Genomic DNA, 21,320 nt, shown 5'->3' with positions numbered 1-21,320 from the left:
TTCATTTCGCTCAGAGCTGAAATCACCGCTTTTTCCTCCGAAATACCCGCCGGAGCTTCACTTCTGCGCTAATTTGCGGCATATCACTCGCAATTTCCTCTATATCTGACCTAAATTTTCAAAAAAGAGAACAAAATCTCAAAAAAGAGGACAAAAGGGCGTCCTCCGAGGACACTCTCAAAAAAGTCAAAAAAAGAGGACAAATCCTCTTAAAAGAGGACGTATGGTAAGCCTATGATAGGCTAATGTATTGATCATAGTAGTCTGATTTATCGTGCTCTGTTGCATAATGTCTCACAAGCAATAACTTGACATTTCATGTGCATCCTGTGAAAAGTTTTACAAGGATTTCCTAGGACTGCAGGACCCAATCAGCAAACCAGAGGCCGCATAAAGTAATGTACCGGTATTTTATAACATATCGGTATATGCTGAATTTTGAAATGTTATGTCACAGGCTAATAGAAATGTGGAATGTTCCTTTATGGAATGTGAGATTGCTGAATTTGTGGATGCATGAAGATTGTAGCATCACATTACCATCCATTTTCGTATTTTTGTGTCCACAACAGTATATAACCATCTATAATAGCGTTAGTAAAATAATTGAGGCTTTCAGTGAACATGTAAGAATTTATGGCAATATTGGTTTATATTTAGGGTATTTTAGGAACAAGATTATATTAGTTTGTTAGCCCATCTTTAACCTCGCTCTAATCAAAGGATACTCCAACACTAAACCAATTATAAACTCTATAAACTTAACATGTTCATGGCCTGGTGCAGACGGGTTGTTGGCAATGTTACCGCAATGTTGGCACGGCCTCCGTGCATACTTTTATTGCTTGATTATAACTTTCGATTTTAGTATATATACACGGAAACATTGCCTACATTGCAGCAGTATTAAAAAAGTAGGCTATGGATGGGCCCTGAGGAAGGCTGATTGCTCATGGTCATCTTGCCGTCGATAAGAAATCTCAACCTTATTATCAATGGATTCTTACTATATATGGATGGGACATATCTGTGTTTGTGTATACAAAGTTACTTCATTTCTACCAGGAGACTAGATATCGAACAGGCAATGTTATGTATAGTTCTAAACTTCAGAGGAAGGCGCCGCAGTGGTGCATTGTTCATGGATCAAGATGTTGAATTATGTAAGTTGAAGTTACGAACTATATATGATGATTTATGATTGTTCATTAATTAGCAATTTACTACCCTGAAAAAAATGCCATCAATGATGCGGAAATATACTATTGACGGTGGTTCGCAATCGGGCTGCTAAAACGTGCTGGGTGGAACTATAATTTATTATAAACTGCATTCTTAAAGGTGCATAGAGCGTGTAATTTCAGTAGGCTGTCTTGAAAATAGTCACATACTTGGCTCGAATCATAAGAATTGATGCTCGTTCGAGATTTGAGTAACCATACCAATGTGCTCAGCCCTACTGATTAGTCATTTCAGTGAGTAGAATGTGGGAATGGTCCAGCATGAACTTCATTGTCTTTGTTTTTTTTACAGGATATTCTAGATTCCTGGCTTGGCTTCTTGACAAATGGCTTCACTACAAACATTATAATAATTTTGATTATTTAGATCGGCAATGTCATCAATTGATAGTGTTCAACAACGTCAAGAACACTGTATAAAGAATGTCTTTATGACTGGAACCGAAAACGTTCGCAAGAACTACTGCCACATGGAACAAGCGTTGCTGTAAAATCGTTGCTGCGTCATCCTCAGGAAAAAGTCAGAAGGTATAAAACATTGAATACACTTCATGGAAACCAGAGGCTGTGAAAGTAATCATCTTTTGAACTGAAGTAGATGTAATGTTATGGATTTATACACACCTAGAGGTAACAACTTTGAAGTTGCGTTAGATCTACTCGAAATGGAAGTAGATAATGCAGTTCTGGAAAGTATACAAATAATAAGTTTTAAAAAGTAGATTTGGTTGAGGTGTTGCGTAGGCCTTCTTAGCGTTTAATCATAGTTTGTGGTCAAAGTAATTATTGTTTGCACTGGAGTTGAAATAGTTGCAACGCCTTGAATTTCTACTGCTGTACAATTAGCCATTTACCAGGCTTGTAAGATGCACTTCAAAATGAAGTAAAAAATTCTAAAATAAGATTTTGTGCTCTATTCTATCCCAGGGGTTCTTAACCAGGGCGCGTAGACTCTTTCGTGGTACGAAGCACCACATCAGAGGGTACGATATGCATCGTGGGATTAGACCTATATGCTGTGGTTCTCGTGCTTTGCGCAATTTTATGTGAATTGACTATCTGATTTTAATATAGGTACCATCAGAAATTGTGTTGAAAATAAATTTTGGGCTGCTAGAAATCTTATTGGTAGCATGAAGGGTGCGATCGCTAAGGCTAAGAAACAATGCTATTACTATGGCTAAAGTTGTTATTGATATGTTCTAATAATAATCGAAGGCAACAGCTAATTCTGAATTAATTTGACTTCGGTAATGACAGTAGCAACAGCCTACTTATCACGACTATATCAAAACCCGGCTTAGGCTACACCGCTCAAATGCTCTGATACCAGATCAAATTTCAGTAGATTTTAAAATACTCGACATAAAACTGTGACACGTCAAAGGTCCACCAACTGCAATATTATAACCCAGAGTTTGACGATGTCATGATGCATCCTATTGCATTATCTCTATAACTCATTATTTTAACAAATTATGCCCAGCACAAAAATAATTTTATTGAAATATTCAAAACTGTGATTTTTTTCGTGTCAAACGTGAATAATACAATGGTAAATTACATTCTCGAAATGTTTGTGGAATGCCTGTCTGCAAGCTCCCGTCAAATAAGGCCTACATGGAAATTATACATTGAATATCCCTATCTTGCTGCGTCGTCAAAAATCCTGAAATTGACCTGCGACCACATTTGAATTTGAAGCCTCTGCTCTATATATATGATGTGACAACATTATGAACAAGGAAAAATTGAAATATCTACCTCGTATACGACTTCAAAGAAAATGAATGCCGGCTCTACATCACATCAAAGAATGTTTTTTAGATTGAAGATAATTCCTATTTTATTGTACTTTGAGACAATACATTTGTCATTCACACGATCGTGCGTAGCTACGTCCTACATGTGCCGCGTTCTGAGATATGACCAATCGATGTTTTTAGGCCTCGCAGTGGTACATAGAATCGGAATTCTAATTCTTGTTGAGTACAATTTATGTACCCGAAAAGATCATCTGTCTCGACTTATCGTTACTCTATTCAGATTCGTGGCAAGCCCTAGTTGTAGTAGGTGGTAAGTGCCAAATGAAGGTGGTCAAAGTATTCATCGTTAGTACCGTACTAAATAATATAAATAGCGATTTACAAGACATCGAACTACTTTCAAGTGTCGACACGGTCAAAATATGGAGACTTGAGGAATGTCGTAGTTGTATGCTTTTAAACAGAGATAAGGAAAGTAATCATTTTCAGCACTCAATTAGAAATATTTGTAGCGTCAGTATTCTAGTACAAGTAAGAGTAACACAATGTATTTCTACTCGGGTTCAAGCACTCAAGCAGCGATATACACGGCTTATCAAAACTATTTTAGGTAAAGTAGAAGTTATGGAAAGTACTGAAGTATGTACTTGAGGTGTTTCCACAATTTAATTTGATTGACGGGTTGCATACTCCGTATCACAACATCAGAAACTCCCCGCACTCGAGTAGACATGGTAGTATCGTCATAAATTATCACTCAGCACAAGTAGAAGCAGCGGATCACAAGACATATCACAATTAATGCATGAGGAAATAGAAATTTCATGTGCTATGTCAGCAGAGTGGCTCTACAAATGATTTGCTGACATTGTTGTATATGTTTCAGGCAAAACAAAGACCAAGAAGAAAACTGTTGCTGCAACCAAGTTTATTGCGAATACGCGCTCGCGCTCTTAACATGATGCGGTGCAAATGATCCATCGTTTTATAATATGCAATGTAAATTATTACTTATGATTGCTCCATGCTTTTCCCTGTTTTAGTTGTATTAGCATTTGTACTTTTTCAAAGTCATGTGACACGTTTATTTCTAATTTCGTGATGCACTTCAATTGAAATATTTGTAATGGTACACTGTAAAAAATCTGGTAGATTTACTGGGAAATCTCCGTAAATTTTGCAACGAATTACCGGTAGCTGCCAATAACTGTGCGTAGCTTGTAATTTTACATTTTGATATGTAATATTACCTCAATTTAGCTCTAAAGTCAAGTTTCCAGAATTTCTTCGCAAAATTACTGACAGTTGCTCGTTTCTGAAGTTTACCAGGCTATTGGCAAAATTGATTAGCTTGAAAATCTCTGCAGTCAATGTATACGTGGAACTGATTGTTACTGATATCATTCTCGTGGTGATTTGACCTGATTCAACCTCGTTCGCGAGACTGGGGTCTGTCATACGGAAATTGTTGGCCGTAGTACCAATTTCAGCACAGTACATAGTAGGGTAAAAGAAACAACTGACAATCGTAGATATAGCCACTATATTATATTATAAGGCTGTGGCTATCGGCCGGTCTCGCTGGTTACATTCGTTGTCACGGATAGGACTGATGAGTTGGAATATCAGTTTAGGATGTATAATATTGTTCGGGAAACTAGAAATATCAGCGCCGCATGCTAAGTTGACCAGTTGTTAATGGCGAACAAGGCGACCTGTAATAGCTTACATTAGGTTACCGTTACGCGCTACTGATTTTTCTGAGATTCGTAGTAAACAACCAACGCACCACTGTGACATCACAAGCAGCGTCTGGTTACGTAAGTACGGTAAGTAGTGACATCACATGGAATAAATATCAATTTATACGCAATTAGATGGGAAAGAAAAGGACTAGATGTAATGATAAATGTTTCTGTAAAAAAAAAACGACCTAAATCAAACATTATAACGCAGTGACCAGTAAATATTATTGGTTGCATGTCAGCGGATGAATACCACTTATTTTGAAATCGTTAGAGTGGCGACTGGCGTATCGTCGTCTAGCAATTATAGAGATTTGAGCAAAGGGTGGAGCGAAGCTTGTGCTTGAAGAAAGTGGACACGATCGTTGAAGATTCCTAGGAATGCTGATTGGGATACGCATCGTAAAAGGTACAGTACTACATAATATTCGTTACCTTGAATATCTACGACTGTGCACACCACCGGGATGACTTTGATTTCATGATTGAAATATTTCATTCGCCGCATTCTCTGTTCTATTTTGGGATGTTAGTCGACCTATATACTGACCTGTGACACCACATACTCTGCCGCGGAGTAGTTGAAACTTTTGGTATGTTTATGTCATTTTGGGCCATAACATAGACATGTTTACATCCACTGCTAGATTTGTTTGGTACGCATGCCACCTCAAATGAGGAACCTTTCGCTTCAATACATAAGATCAGTGGTTCTCAACCTGGGGAACGCGAGAAATTGACAAAGTCTGTATGAATTCTGACTAAACATGTGTTTCACAACCATTTTCAGAAGACGATTGTTGAAGATGAAACTTATTTCGTATTCAAGAAAGCTCGCCAAATTCAAACTCCAGCAGTCGCCCTCAACTTCATTTAAGCAAATTTGTGATATTCTTTGAAGATTTAGAGGAATTCCCACGTGTAAGTCATTCATTACTTCATAGCTTTGGCAGTAGCCTAAAGCTCGTTGCGCTGGATAGCTGTTGTTAATAGCTGGCGAACTGCACTGCGTAAGACAGACTTCGATGCAATATTGGTTGCTCGGTTTCGCCCTCAATTAAGCTACCCTATATCAACACAATTTAATTCAATTCAATTCCAAAACTGATCAAATTGGGCATGGCAGTACAGAACGACGCCTTGTTCTCTGTAGACACTACCAGCATTAGGGTTAGTCTCAGTGCAACCTACCTTGAAACAAATTGATGTCCTGTCCAATGTTATTTTTTGCTATTTTCAAACAAGTTTGGGGAAATTTGTCGAAAATGTTAAAGACTGGAATACGGATTCAATGGCTGAATGGCGTAAGACATAAGATCAGGGATGGGCAACCTGCTGCCGGAGATGGGAATTTGTGCGGCCGCCAACATCTAATTCAATTAGTATGTGTTAGCATCCGTCGACATGCAAATTGAAATTACTAATTCACTCCCAATTTTTTTAGAGATTTTAATTATTCTTGAAATTTTTTTCGCGCTCCACTCAATTCAACATAACTTAATTTTTCGATTTTAATATAGTAGCGCCCTTCTAAATCTGACCAGGAATCAGAATCGTGTGCTCCTCACGAAAGAATTTTTTTTATGGTACATTTGGGCGATTTCAATATATTTCCACTACCGATACGCTGGACATTGGACAATCCTGATCGGGGGTCAAGAAATAACAGCATGCAATAAAGTGCATGGTGAAGTAGGTCATGAATCTCTGCTATATCATGTAAAAGGCGGAGCCGTCACCACACAATGTATCAGTACCGGTACTTCAAAAATTGTTATATTTTTGTTACCCTCTTTGTCTTGGTAGTCTTTATAATGTCATGTCTAGGTTAGGAACTTTGCTTATTATAGCGACTTACGCATGAATTCTTTTTAGTGGAGCTGCAAGATACTAGCTACACAGAAAGAATGAGGACGAAAAAGAGAAACAATTGAAAGATTGGCCGATGGTGGGAGACCACTCGTGTTACTGCATGTCTCCTAAAGAAGAATTAGACCACCAGCCGCAATACTTTTCCATCGATAATCTTCTCATCGTGAATCATGAATGAATATACAGTTTGTTCCAATCTCGTTTTGGGGCTGTGAAGAAGCTTTTGCGATATTTTAGCATCAGGTTGTTTTGCGATAGGTATGGGATGTACGTGAATTTACAAGCTGGTATGTAATCCTGATTTACACAGACAGCATGTATGTAGGTAGGCAGTAAAATTACAGTCTGGGTGGCAAATATACAGGATAAAATGTAGATTGGATATACCGGAGGTGACTGTAACATTACAGTCTGGCGTGTAAAGTGAGATTACCGGACGAATGTAAGTTCAATTTACATTGACTAACGGTAATGTTAAATTACCACGAAATGTCTGGCTACCGTGCTTCCAAACATTTCGCGGTAAATCGAGGTTTTTATTTTTTACAGTGTATTTTAAAATTGACTTAGAACTTGCTGTTATATACAAAATCCCACTGACACATTTATTCGTAGTGATTTCCTGATCGATTTTTCACGTAAGCCTGAACTTTGTTAACAAGTAATAGTTCATTAGTTATTAGTTATTTTGCAATTGTCGGTTTTCAGTAACCCAATATAAACAGTTCGTTAGTTTATATGATGTTGAATTCCATGTAATTGCACCAGGTGTGGATGGGAGTCCTGGTATGGTAATCCTGAGGAATAGAACAGGTGGTAAATGACATATCCATAGGGAGTCACGTCACGTCCACAGTAGGTCTGACGCATCCATAGGGAGTCACGTCACGTTCACAGCAGATCCAATGAGTCCATATGGAGTCACTTCACGTCTATAGTAGACCAACTCAGGAAGTGTTTAGGACGCTTCTAGTAGTCGACAAATTCACTCCAGGGAAGTAACGCTGGGCGCCCTGCGGCTATTCCGCAGGAAGTCAACTGGAAATCGAGTGTTTGCTGGGCGATGTCACAGCTCTTTTTTTTTCGATGTTGATCTTTTTGAAGCCGCGGCCCTTTCCACTAGTTCTTTCCATTCCTTGTGAGTGCTTTCTTTCTGCGGGTATTTTTACTGGGCTTTTTGTCGCCGTAAGAACGGCGACAGCGAGGGAAGAGGGGCCCAAATGAACCTCCGGCGGGAACCAGATCCGCGTGCTTGGTAGGCACGATCGTGGTAGGCATGATCGTCACCACTACGCTAACTCCCCCGCAATTCCCTATTCACCAATCTCCCCCCCCCCCAATTTGGGCGCAAGAAATTATTGTGAAATCCTGAAATTTATACAGTATGTGAAGTTGGGTATAAATAGCTTACACCACAATTTTTGAGAATTTAGGATTGACCGTTCATAACATACCGCGATTTGAAAATTTTGTGAGTCTAGCTGCACCTTAGGGCCTTAAATAAACTGTTTTAAAACACCGTGTGGTTTTAATTGCAACCCTAGTTGTAGCCCCTGCTCATAATCGACCCACATCAGCGGCCGACGATTACCCCTGATGAATGTCAGCTGAAAATATTCGGAATTATTTCAATGCGAGAATATTATTTAAATAATTTATACAAATAACACAATAGGAAAATTCGTGATTTGTAGTTAATATTCATACTTCAGTAAGCCTATAGCAAAACTTTTTTTTTCAAAATGTCTGGTCTCATGAGTTTATTTTTCATGTGGCCTACAATAACTTTGTAAACCAAATTTGACTGAACTGCAACCTTTAAAAGGCGTGAAAACCCAAATCCAAACATCTACGGTACAAGTATGTGGCCACGAGTCCTATTATTGGACCTATTATTAGAAGGAATGTCATAAGTATTTAGAAACAGTTTTTGCTTCGAATGGTTCAACCTCACATGCTGTGTCACATAGAGTAATAGCGGATTATCACTATTGAAAAGCAGTGTTGGGATCAAGTCACTACTTTCGAGCCAGGAGTCATTTCGAGACATTCCACATTTTGACTCGAGTCAAGTCAAGTCAATCGATTTGCAAAGGTGACTCAAGTCAAGTCAGGTCACTCGATTTTTGGGGTTGACTCGAGTCAAGTCGAGTCAAGTCATATTTTAAGTCAAGGGGCCTTTTCGAAGTATGAGGCATGATTACGTCATTGCAATTTGCTAGCTGTCTGAAATACAGATTGAGTGGTCATTAATTCCTTACCAATGAACGAATATATAGTTGAATATACTCGCAAGGACATGCTGCATCGCTCATATATACGTAGAACGAACCTCATATTGCATAGCCTCAGTTTAAAGTTACCAGCCAAAATAGGGAATAGACAAACGATTTGATAAGATGCCACACATTACCCATTTACAAATTGATGATACAATTCGAGCCTGCGCCAATGGTTGAGAACTATATAAAATATATTCGATTTCAATAAGACAAGAGGTTTGGTTAAGGTAAGAACAGAGAACTGAAATAGACATTTCGCTATTTTATTACTTTACTACTCGAGTTACGACAACGTAAGCTTCGATCACTTCGTTTGCGGTAAATCGAGACTCAGTGAAACACACAATATTTGAATGATTATTCGCTCTCACGGGTTACACCAGCGTTTCGCGAACAATCCGAATATATTCAAGATACAGTGATTTTTATCCACACCGATTACTTGATGTCCTATTTGTTGGGAATTCGTCCTCTTTTTTTAGAAAAAGTGTTAAAATGCGATCAAAACTGGATTCCAACTCACCGAACCAAACCGCACTCAGAGTTGGCAAGAAGATAAACGATAGTACGGCCCAGCAGGTATTTCGGGAGTCAAGATCGAACAAATGGCCTTTTTTTGTTAACACTAATTACTTGAAAAATTTCCAAATCACTCGTTTTCTTTCCGGCACTATAGCTTTGAGAATTTTAGAAAAGTATCCTCTTTTTCGAGTCTCGATATATGGTATTAAGAAAGGAGAAAGTGACGGTTAATTAACAAAAACTAATATTTTGTCGGTGTCATAATGTAATGATGAACAATGATGAACATAATAGATTTTAAACTCTTTCATAACCCAGCAGGCACGTTTTTCTATTGAGACATTAAAATTTATTTTGGATGCTACAATGTGTTGGTCGCTCCCGAGCAGTGTCCAGTTTGGTAAAATACCAAACTGCACTATAGCAGTGATTTCGAAAATCGCCATTGCTGAGCCTGTCTTCGTCTTTATTGTTGTCATAATACCGACTTGAATTGTACTCCACGGCGACCTGATATAGCCACAAACGAAAAGGACAGGTTGTTCTCTAACTCTGGCTAACAAATGTTTAGTGCTCCGGATCTACTTGGAATTTTCGTAAGTCAGCCCACACCTGGTTTAGGGATTTGGAAACGTATCACATATATTATGTAACAATTTGAAGTACAGAACGTGTAAATACGAGAATGGCAACAAATAATGCTTGAACTAAACTCTATGGAAACAGTGACTTCTCGCAACTTCAATATTTACGGCACACATTGCTATATCGGCTTTATTCTGAATCTGGATTACTCATACGACGTGCGTAGGCTAAGTAATCGCGGCACATGCATAAACATGCTTCTTAGTGGGCAAATGCGCGGTTCAGTTTATACAGCCGATGATTTTAGTTCAGGATTAACATTCAAAAGTAGGTTTTATATATTCTGAATTCCAGGTAACTTTTCACCAGCCGCTCAAAATCTCGTCGCGGGTCGCATTTGCCCCGCGGGTCGTACATTGCCTGCTCAATACGAACATGAATCTTATGTGTCACAAGCACTGCCCTACGTCCAGTCGCATCCAGCAAATTAATATGTCGACAGTGAAGAAGAACTTAAGCAAGCAATCATGCTGGTTTGAATAGACTAGGCAGGGTAGGCTATCTTTGAGGTCGACTTCAGAATTTCGATCCTTAAGTCTTTGAGGTTTATCTAGGCTCCTCCTCGCCACGTCATCCGCGTCGGCGGTGTCTTACAAAAGCCTAGAGGTAGGCCGTGCTATAAGTCGGCAGTTACGGAAAATAATGAACAATATCGGCCTTGTGTAAATGACCATAGTAGTCGACCAACACCATGAATATCACAAAAACAAACCTATCACCACACCATTATTTGATAACTTATATATGTGTCCTGAGGTAGGCTACTCGCTACGGAAACAATCCAAGCAGTCACTCCCGTTTATCCGGACCTTTACTTACCAAGATAGGTTAACGAGCTTTCAACTCTTGGTAACTTGTTGGACACAGATACGCAAAAGTGACGTCCAGTCCATTCTATCCGTGTTTTAACGAACGCATTATAGTCATGACTCAATTTTGCAAGCATTAGAAATTCTGCTGAATTTGGACACATATAATTCCATATAGTTGTGTCATATTTCCTGTCGCAGTCTGTTGCTCAAACAGCGCATACCAGTGGTTCTTAACCTTTTTTCCAACTGAGCCTCTTTTCAGCAATTGCCATGGTCTGGTGCCCCATATTTACGGACTGAACTAAACACAATGGGGAAGTGTTCGAAGTCCGGTCCGTCTTTTCGGGTTGGGAATTAAATATTGAAAATATTTCGTGCTTGAATCGTGCCGGTGGCCACTTGACTAGTTAACGATCTAATCATTACATGGTTTTTAGTCAACCCAAAACCAACTTTTATGATTAGGTAAAAGTGTCCTCCTCTCCCGATTTCAAAATATGGTTACCCTATTATATGTGCAATATTCGGGATCAAATCAAGGTTGTTATAACAACCAACGGGCATATACCCATTGGTTTCGAGCCCAATGTACACTATACACATCCCGAATCCACGTCTGAGTTTGGGATGCGGGGAGGGTATATCTATTGAGTTGGGGGTTATTGCGTTATTGGTATGTGCGACTAGTATGTCCACTAAAAATGTGGTAGAGACCTTTGCTCATATTGAATTCAGATTGTTAAAACATAGGGATTACTGCACACCGTTCCTATAATTAACATGAATGTAGTTAACGAAGCAACCCTTATTATACCGAAAATAAACTATCATCTTTTTTGATGCGATGCAATCATATTCTGGCGATTTAGTTCTGTAGGTTTCAGATATATGGTTATTTAGTTGATCAGTTGGTTGGTCACACACGCACAGTTGTGAAATCTATTCTTTATAAAGTTAGTGTTTGTAAACGCTGAATCGCAGTTGTAAAGTGAACCTAAGCAAAGTTAAAATCTGCACTAGTATCTTGTGAACTAAAACAGAAAAGCCCCGGATTCAACAATGAAGAAGTCCTCATTTCGACCATGTTCCGCCCTTTAGTAACATGAGCTGCATGTCTCTTGATGAAAACACATTAGGGCTTGTGATATTGCGAATGTTTTACTGCGAATCATAATCATTATCTGTGGCTCTATCATTTTCATTAGCGTAAGATACATAATATTCGATGCGACAAACAAGACACAATTTGAGGCAATAATAAACAGACCTGAGTCTAATGTCTTTTCTTTTTCAACCGCTTTCATTTGCTCTTTTTCTGCAGAATTCTGTAGAGGGATTCGAAGCCTGACACGAAACCAGTTCGCTTGAACCACCAGCTCCAGGATCGCAAACAAAGCAAATGTTTCGATGAGAAAGTACGCATCAGTCGGATGATCGCCGATTCTGCTGATAGAAGTGTTTTAGATGTCTCTGTTCAGCACGAAACAAAGTACAATTAAGCATAATCGAATCCATGAATGCACGCTTGCAAGATCACGCTGTACTGATCGTAAACTATACAAAGTTGAGGCGGGGCAACGGATTAAAAAACTTTGCTCTGCGTGACGTACAATGGTACGTCACCAAATATTATGGGTTGCGCTGTACCAGCGACTTGATGACCATGCGTCCGTTACTGTCCTGGTTAGTTAATTCTCAGCCTGGCACAGATGCACTCAATACCGTTTTTCATATACCTGATAGTCGTATATGTAGCGTGGATTGAGTCTAAAACTTAAACGCTGGGAACGAGATTATATTCTCAGGCTGCAGTAATGCAGTAATGAGAGAATATGATAAAATTAAAACGTATAAGTTACCGTGATGTGCTACGATTTATGTTGATCACGTAGTAAATTATTACTACGAACCAAATTATATAATAGTAACAAGCCCGTGACGTCGAGGCGGTTATTTGCAGCCGCGAAAACGCTGATGCGAAACCGTTGCAAAGTCCGGATTGCTCAAGAACATAATGCAAAGATCATTCGCATTATAAAGTTCAGAAATTCAATCAAATTGGTATTCGTATATGCTTTAGGCAGTTTAAAATCATATTGCAGCAACATCAATAAATTCTCGGGATATTCTATTTATCCTTGCTGAAGACTTCCATGGATATCATGTAAATAAACTCCAACCTTACATAGGTTACTCAAATGATGTTGCAATCATTTGATCAGTTTTATGTCATATAAAGCACCTGGAATACAATAATAATAATAATATTCCCAATCATATATTTTAAAATAGAATTGTTTCTTGTGCGATTGGCGCTTGTAACCGATTTAGGGCAATTTCCCGAAAGATTCCAGCAATAGCTTGCGATAGTATGCCCATCTAATTTACTCTGACATATTTCTGTGGTGATTCAGTACCTTTGGTCACTAGATGGTGTTTCTGCTGATTGCTTTCTGGTTGTTGGTTATCTTTTACGTCTCGTGACCATGTCCATTCTGTACTAGTCGGGTGAGGCATCGTTTGTTTTCGTTGTACCCGCGTTAACTCTGCTTTATTGCCGTGTTGTATTCAGATACACTAGCTTACTTTTATGTTACTAAAAGCCTAGGAATCGATCGTGTTGAGCTCTATCAAAGGGTACAACACTTTCTATTATTGTTGTTGTGGTATCTTGGTGGAACCTTTTCCCTTGCTACTCACTATAATCACCAAGATGATCAGGAAATATATCAAGATGACTGAATAGTCTGCAGATTGAAATAAAGCAATTCCCCTCTACGATTAGTGCTTTGACGAATTGCTTCATTAATCAAACGTCATTATTTTGATGTACTGAGGACGAAAGACATTTCTATCCCCCGGTACCAAATGCTCATTGATTATACTGATGTTACAACTTGAAGACTGGTTCATTCCGGCCTTATTTCTTTCTTCTTGGACCAGTGCTGGATCCCTGTCCTGCTGTCTCACATAGCAAACAGGTATACTTGGTGACCTGACCAACTTGTTGGCCATGTAGAATATTGACGATTTAGAAGTCAACAGAGATGAGTCGCATATGACTATTGTAGTTAAGCTTTTCAGACAACCTCAGATAGCTCCATACTTATCTCGCATCTTGGTAGAATGACCAATTGGTACAGGGGTAAATATATTTCTTTTGCGCAAAAGTACAATTTCTAAGCTTGACAGACTGCTATTTTTACAAACAAAGATCTCGCACCAGGTCCAGTAGGCCTACAGATTGATTGAATAACTGCGGTGCACGTGAGGGTTCTTCATGCCAGGGGCTGCCAAACTTCTTGATATTAATGGCCGCATTTCGATTACTCATGTAGCATACGTTCGCATTCCACGGCATGGTCGTAACGAACTAGCTAAACGCCAAATACCCATTTTAAACTGTCCATGTCCATTTCCGGTGAACTCCGGACTAAATCTAGTTATTTCATACTGGCTTACTATACGCACCGAAATAGTGAGGGGTCCTTCATGGAAGAGGAAGCACGAAGTGCGAAAGTTTTTCAGATTTACGAATGAATTTCGTCGTTAATATTAGTAGATATGACATCAAAGCAGTTCGTAGCTGTTATACTTCAAGAGTTCTATTGCAAATTTTTAACCCGGTAGTGCCACCTTCCCCCATATTTTACAAGTCTTGCGTAAACGCATCCAGTAAAACGGGGAAGCGTATGTGGATATTGTGCATTTGTGCAATCATTGCAGAGCCGCAATCAAAGGCTGAAAGAGCTGCATGCGTCTCGCGAATCGCAGTTTTCCTGCCATAATCAGCGATTTTAAAATATCCAGATAACACTGCTAGATGTTCTGTCAAATTTTGTTGACCAGCGTTATTAACATCGAACAATTGTGACGTCGCAGATTAATCCGCGGTGGATGCAAGATTAAGAGACCATAACTTATCGTTTCAGCATTCTCCTATTCTTCCATCGCACTGTATCCTGTATATAGCGTTGTACATTGTATGTCTTGGATCGGATAAAAAATTTAATCGGGCCATTATTATCAACTTCCGAAGAGGAGTGCGCTTTCGACCCGTATTTTATACTTTTCTGACTTGAATTAAATGGATTTTGAAGAGTCGGGAAGATGTCGCTTCGCGTGTAGCACGAAACCAGAAACGCATATTGTGTCCGCAAGCTTCTCGAAATTGATGTCTCTTCTACAGCGAGTGTCACTTTTTATAGCCGGATATTGATTTGACGATCCGGCAATGATAACAATTTTTACTTTTGGATTCGGCTTTGTAGCTCAAATCTATTTTAGAGAAAAATAACGGCACATATATATACTTGAAGGGCATATAAACCGCAGGGCGAATGTCTTTATGATGTTTAACTTGTGTCTGACTCCAGAATGTTACTTGTCGAATTCGCTGTGTATGTCTTCCTTTCGACGGACCGGCCTCCACGGCAGCGAACGGCTTGTTGGCTTACGTACCACGGAGCCTGTCTCGTACAGACGTATATCAAGATCATACGGATAAATTTCCTTGTTTCTGTCTCCACGACTTGTAATTTTATTGAACCAATCGTACAGACGATATGCGAATCGTCTTCAAAATGTAATGTTGAATCATATATTTGCAATGTTTACACTCGCAAATATATATTTCGTAGAAAAAACGAGGTCGTACAACGATGTATCTTACACGTATTCCTTCCTATCGATAGTTCATACGGCACACATAGTATATCACACCACATGTCCTATCGGCTTTTCACCTCCTGGACATAAATTGAAGATAATATGTGGTATTTAATCTATCGAGTAATTATAATGGCGTTACCATGATATATTCCGTTATGGCCTATATATTATTATCTATGTATGGCATGGCTCCACTTTAATTTGCTACCAAATTTGCTTCCATGATATGTAAAACAATGTCTAGCAATTGCGCTGAATTGAGACATCATAAAATTTCATTGAAATCGCTATCTCTGCAGATCGCTGGGTTTGACAAACTATTTACGTCGCTTTACGCAGCACAAAGACTTCGCGAAACTGATTTACTGTTGCTTTACCACAATATTTTACACACGATGTTATTGAATACGCGATCAAAACAACTATTCCATATTATGATGCATTCATGGCATCATATAAACCTGTAGGTTTATTTAGAGTAATTCATATGACTTCAAATATACAGTTGGTGTATGACGTAGGTCCTGTGCGTCAGATATATGTAATTTTCCGATTGCAAAATGACCTCTTTCCGATGGTGACATAGCAGTTCTGTGGGTCGCCGGTCTTGAGTCGCGGGCGAGGAGCACCACCATTGTGCAACCTATACGCTCAAAAGGTTTAACCTGCCTCTATGCTATGAAGCAAACAGATAATGTGCATCGAAAACTAATTCATCAGGTTGTCAAGCTTTTGCCTTATTAGTAGGGCCATTTTTATATGACCTTAAAAAATCAATTATATGACTTTATTTTATGGAAAATATGACTTTATATGACTTTATGTGAAAATAGTGTATTTTTATATGTAACCAACGTCACTCATGGAACTGAGGAGTGAAACATGCACAACATAGCAGTAATACGCATCCATTTTTATTTTAAACCACTATTGTAGTACAGTTTCATGTTGTGTGGAATGTTGGAGTCTTTAAAGTGACAATTTGGACGTAAAATGACTTAAGTAAGGAAAATGAGCGCTCCACAGACGCTGATGTGGATTGACACTTCTGCAGTTTTGCATACAGCGCTGGTGAAATGCCTTGCCTTTGTAGCTCCATAATTTGTTTAACATCGTTTTTGTCAACTCGCTTCTTAATGTAATTTTTGAGCTCCAGCGGATCTTTTCTGAAATCAAGGGCATTTAGATCAGCATTAGCCTCTCTGATGGTGTACTTACAACTTTCCATTTTCTGCATCAAGTTTGAAATATTGTTGTAGTGGAGGCATATTTCGGTGACCAATTCTTCAATTATTTATTATCGTGGTGCCCATCGTAAATACTATTTTATTCAAACCCAAATGTATTTGTATATAAGTAGACCAAGATAGAGCTTTTTAGCCTGCCTACCCACTGAATGAACTTCAAATGACGTCCTACTTCAACGCACAGAAGTAAAACAGATTGTGTAGCAACACAATGCAATGTGTGACCTCATAATGCTATGTGTGACCTCATAGGTCTGTGACTGTAATGCGATGTAGGCTAACCTTACAGCTTGCCTTCGTTCAATCAGAAATTGCCCTACTTTCTTAGTGCTTAATTGCTTCACCGCCTAAATTGGCACTTTTCATTTAAAGTATACAACAATATGACTTTATAACTCAAATATGACCTAACAAGGAAAATATGACTTTATATGACTTTATAACTTTCATAATATACCCCATAGGGACGTGGTTTTCGCGTTAAAATTGATTTCACGACTTACTGATGCATAGAAAAAAATATGACTTTAATGACTTTAAATGGCCCTACTTATTAGTCTATATCAAACGTATGACAGTGTGTATCGCAAAGCTAAATTCTTTGTGAGACTACCCTGTTGACATGTTGAACCAGCGACACCCACATGAAGTCAACATACGTTATAATAATACTTGTATGTTAAAAGCGAACTTTAATCCAAAAATTAGTTGTAAAAATAGCTATATTATTCAAAGCTCATAGCTACGTAATAGGCCTACTAAACACTCAGATATTGACTGTTGATGAAAACATATAAAAATGAATTTATTTATTAGTCAATAGAAAACTGCAAATCATAAAACTATGGGAGTCGTGCATGTGCATCCTATGTGGACCTCGACGGTGGTTTGCTGCCCATACAGGAGTACAGGAACGGTTATACGCAGCGGTATGCTACTGGAGTTAGCAGAATCCTCCACCGCCGTGATTAAGCTGATACAACCGTTACAGCGACATAAACTGTCGATAAGTCTCTCCGGGATCCTGTGATGCAAAAATGTAGTGAGTCAAATCTATAATACGTCGATAATTATATCGAATTAAATTGGTTTCAGGCTACGCAGGAAATCCTCCCGCTATGTATATTGCTATAATCATAGCTAGCTTCTTGCGGCATTATGCCTTTTTACTTCATAGATGCACAATTGATAAGCTCACGTGGCGTTTTTGTGTCAGTTGTTATATGAACCGGTGAGCCGGTTGCATTATCATTATTACGTTACCGTCACGCTGAACCCATCGAGAATGGCATATATAATTTCAATTTCCCAAATGGTGTCGAATATCGCAATAGGGTTCCACAAGCCTTGAATAAATGTCTCGTCTCTGTCTGAATGTTCCCTTGTAATTACTACTATGACAGAACGTGTTTTCAGCATTAATTTTCCATGAACCAGATATGATTTTATTCTCGGTATTGCGTTGAGATAGGTATTGAATTTCCGTGTGATATTAGATGGAGGCTATAAAAAGTATTACTTGTGAATGAATACAAAACTTAATGTGGACTTGATATATATTACATATATTCTCCTGTAGTATAGGCTGAGGGGAAACCAAGTATTAAGTTGTGCGTGTTTATATGACTAAAAGGGTTTCATTTTACTGAAAGGATTCGTTGCTATACGTAGTATGCTAGACCAGTGTTCTCTAATCTTCTACGAAATAGTATTCCCTTATTATGTTTATATAAAAGTTATAGGAGTACCCAGTCTAGGAGTAATAAGTGAAAAGCTATATATTGACTAAAACACGGTCATCAATCTCGCCCTTGTGATAGCTAAAAACGGCATCATTATCAGCTGCAAGTTGCGGTCAGGTCCACTGATACACCCTAGTACAACCCTTAAAAGTGGCATACCATTTAACATTCTGGTACAGCATTACGCACTCTCTTAGCGAAAAGGGTGAGTATTTCCACCCTTCTGCCATCCCTGATATACGGGTGTGAATATACACCCATGGCACAGGAAACCAGAACATACCTCAGATGTATACCGCGGTATAAATCGAGTACAAGATTTGAATCCAAATTATGCATACACGTAGGAACGTAGGGAAGTATGTCCGTAGGCGGTAGGGAAACATGCACGTAGGAACGTAGGATTTATGATCGCGATATGATTCCGAGTTAGGTTCTGTTTTCGTGCACTGCCTTTTTCGGTCCTTTGGGTTTGACTGCATATTTTTTTCGCTAAGACTGTGGGTGTACAATGCACCCGGCTGAGGAGTAGCCTACTGTTGGCTTACTTTACGACTATATTCTTATAAACTATATTGGTGAAATTATATGCGCATTACGTACCTATTCACATCTGAATTTACGATGTATTCCCAAGGAGATGTGCTGCGTTGATTCAACCTTTGATATTGCTTCAAATAATCTTCCGTGAATTCCGGACAGCCGCTACTGTGCAAGTCCCTCTTTTTTCTTGCTGGGACATCAACATCTATCGTCATCTCGTATCGCTGCACGTTTTTCATGAATTCATAGTCGTTGAGCATCTTTTGAGACCACTTGATGTATTCATTGTCAAAAACCTTCCGGCATTGCTCTCTTGAAATAGAAAAGTAAACTTTATTGGCCTCAATAACCCGTCCTAGGTGATTTGGGATAATCGAAGGAAGTTGTAGACATAGTGAAACACCTATTCGGGACTTTTGTTTTGGAAGTAAATAAGATCCGAATCAGAAAAGAATATCTTCCGTTTGGGGATTTCATATTATTTAACTTTATGTTATACGGTCAATTTGCGAATTCAACAAAAAGAACGGGTTCACCTAATTTTATGCACCATTATTGTATGTAATACGATCTTATGTCAGCGCAGAACTACAGAAGCTGCTGTGTAGCAAGCAGAAGATGAAGCTATCACATCATATGATCCCGTTATTTACACTGCCCTGCAGATAAGGTTGCATTTAAAACAAAAATCAATTTAAAGCAAATATGTTTGAAACAAGGCCCTCGTTTAAAACATGTTTTTTATTGTTTTTTTGTTTGTTTTTTAAGTGATGACGTCACAAATATTCAATTGCAATGTCATAGTGGATTGGCATTGACAATTGAAAATATAGGGTAAATATATAGCTCCTTTGACGAAATATCTACGTACTAAATAGCTGTTGTGCCGACTATTTTGAGGGTTCCAACCATCCCATATCGTAGGCTATATACGTCGGCTATATCGGGTGGTAGGCTAATTGTCCGTAGGCTCATACAGCATGTTTTTTCGAAATAATTACACAATTATGGTATGATTTTACAACTTAAAAAACACATTTTTAAAAAAGGGCCTTTGTTTAAAACACTGTTTAGAACACGTTTTAAATAAAGTGTTTTGAAAACCATTTGTTTTAAATGCAACCCTATCTGCAGATATCTGAAGTCTATTCCTTAATGAAGTATAAATACATATACATACATATAATGCACACAAATGGAGCTAAAACCATTATTATGCTGCATATTTATTGAGCACGCGATAACATTCAACCCAATACCTAGCATTACAGATTATATATACGTTAATCTGGCGCAAGGTTTATGATTATCCAAATATAAACTAATTAATTATTAATTTATCGCAATAGAAATCGCCGACAGCTCATTCTTGTGCATTTACCGAGATATTAACGATAGCAAAGCCTATTTATACTGATATTATATTAGTGGTTCTTCTAAATCTTGCGGACCGGTAAAGTTTCCAAACAAATTTTGCAGACTGTTGTACTTTCAAAAATCAAAATCTACCCGAATATTTTTACGGCAAAAGTGTGCGAATAACTGGAACTCTAATTTGGTGATGTATTTTTTTTTGCTACATCAGCTATATGAGTGGTTGTTATGAATGTTTTGCAAGGCCAAGTTCTGTTAAACACATCAACTATCGTTTGACTGTTGGATTCCTTTCGAATAAGATGCGACTTCACTGTTTGCAAGATTTGTCACATTTCGCTGAATGGTGCTGTCGCATTTAGTCAAATTTTGCATAAGAAGTCTTCATAAAAATTCTCCCTGCAAGGGAGAATTGGCAGACATGCGGTAAGCGACGGGCATCCGGCGTGAAACCTTTTACGAATTGTAATGCGTTGTGGCAACTTATGAGCTTTAAGAAGCGAGCGACAAAGAAGCATAGGTTGACCAATGAAACCATTCCGTCCATACCTTTTTAATGAGGTGTCATGGTCGTCAATTCCTTGTAACTTGATGCATTCTGCCGGCATATTTGTATCCGACAGGTCCATCATATAACTTCCTGCTGGAAAACTATACACCGCGAATGATAGCTCTGCTATAATGATCTTCAATATACCAATTCCTTTCATATCTTCAAACATCGTCAACGTTGACGGGAATGCAAAACACATCAGGCCAGTCGTTGTTTTTAAGCTTGAAATTACGCAATGCGCTTAACAGCCCACGCGGAAAAACCTGTATTGGTTGCGATTTGTAATGTCTAATGACATCGCGGCT

At 38.5% G+C, this 21,320-nt stretch overlaps 1 protein-coding gene and 2 long non-coding RNA genes across 3 annotated transcripts; 2 read left to right on the top strand and 1 right to left on the bottom strand.

Moving 5' to 3' along the window:
• Nucleotides 1-247: 247 nt before the first annotated feature.
• LOC145442689 (uncharacterized) lies at nucleotides 248-4,131 on the top strand. The gene is made up of 3 exons (XR_013916121.1): nucleotides 248-1,163; nucleotides 1,609-1,769; nucleotides 3,894-4,131. It is a non-coding gene; the product is annotated as an uncharacterized LOC145442689 (long non-coding RNA).
• Nucleotides 4,132-5,019: 888 nt separating this feature from the next.
• LOC145442677 (uncharacterized) lies at nucleotides 5,020-6,886 on the top strand. Its single transcript, XR_013916116.1, has 3 exons — nucleotides 5,020-5,161; nucleotides 5,543-5,673; nucleotides 6,628-6,886. It is a non-coding gene; the product is annotated as an uncharacterized LOC145442677 (long non-coding RNA).
• Nucleotides 6,887-17,597: 10,711 nt separating this feature from the next.
• LOC145442618 (interleukin-17B-like) lies at nucleotides 17,598-21,289 on the bottom strand. Its single transcript, XM_080320584.1, has 3 exons — nucleotides 21,012-21,289; nucleotides 19,149-19,400; nucleotides 17,598-17,827 (listed from the first exon to the last, which is right to left on the bottom strand). Exons 1-3 carry the CDS (start codon nucleotides 21,212-21,214, stop codon nucleotides 17,638-17,640), a joined length of 645 nt encoding a protein of 214 aa, XP_080176710.1. The 5' UTR covers nucleotides 21,215-21,289; the 3' UTR covers nucleotides 17,598-17,637.
• Nucleotides 21,290-21,320: the final 31 nt, after the last annotated feature.

Source organism: Botryllus schlosseri, chromosome 1 (genome assembly GCF_051294905.1).
Source record: "Botryllus schlosseri isolate E-star chromosome 1, Bs_hap1, whole genome shotgun sequence".
NCBI lineage: Eukaryota > Metazoa > Chordata > Ascidiacea > Stolidobranchia > Styelidae > Botryllus > Botryllus schlosseri.
Note: the sequence above shows the minus strand (reverse complement) of the source record. Positions and strands in the feature narration are given on the sequence as shown.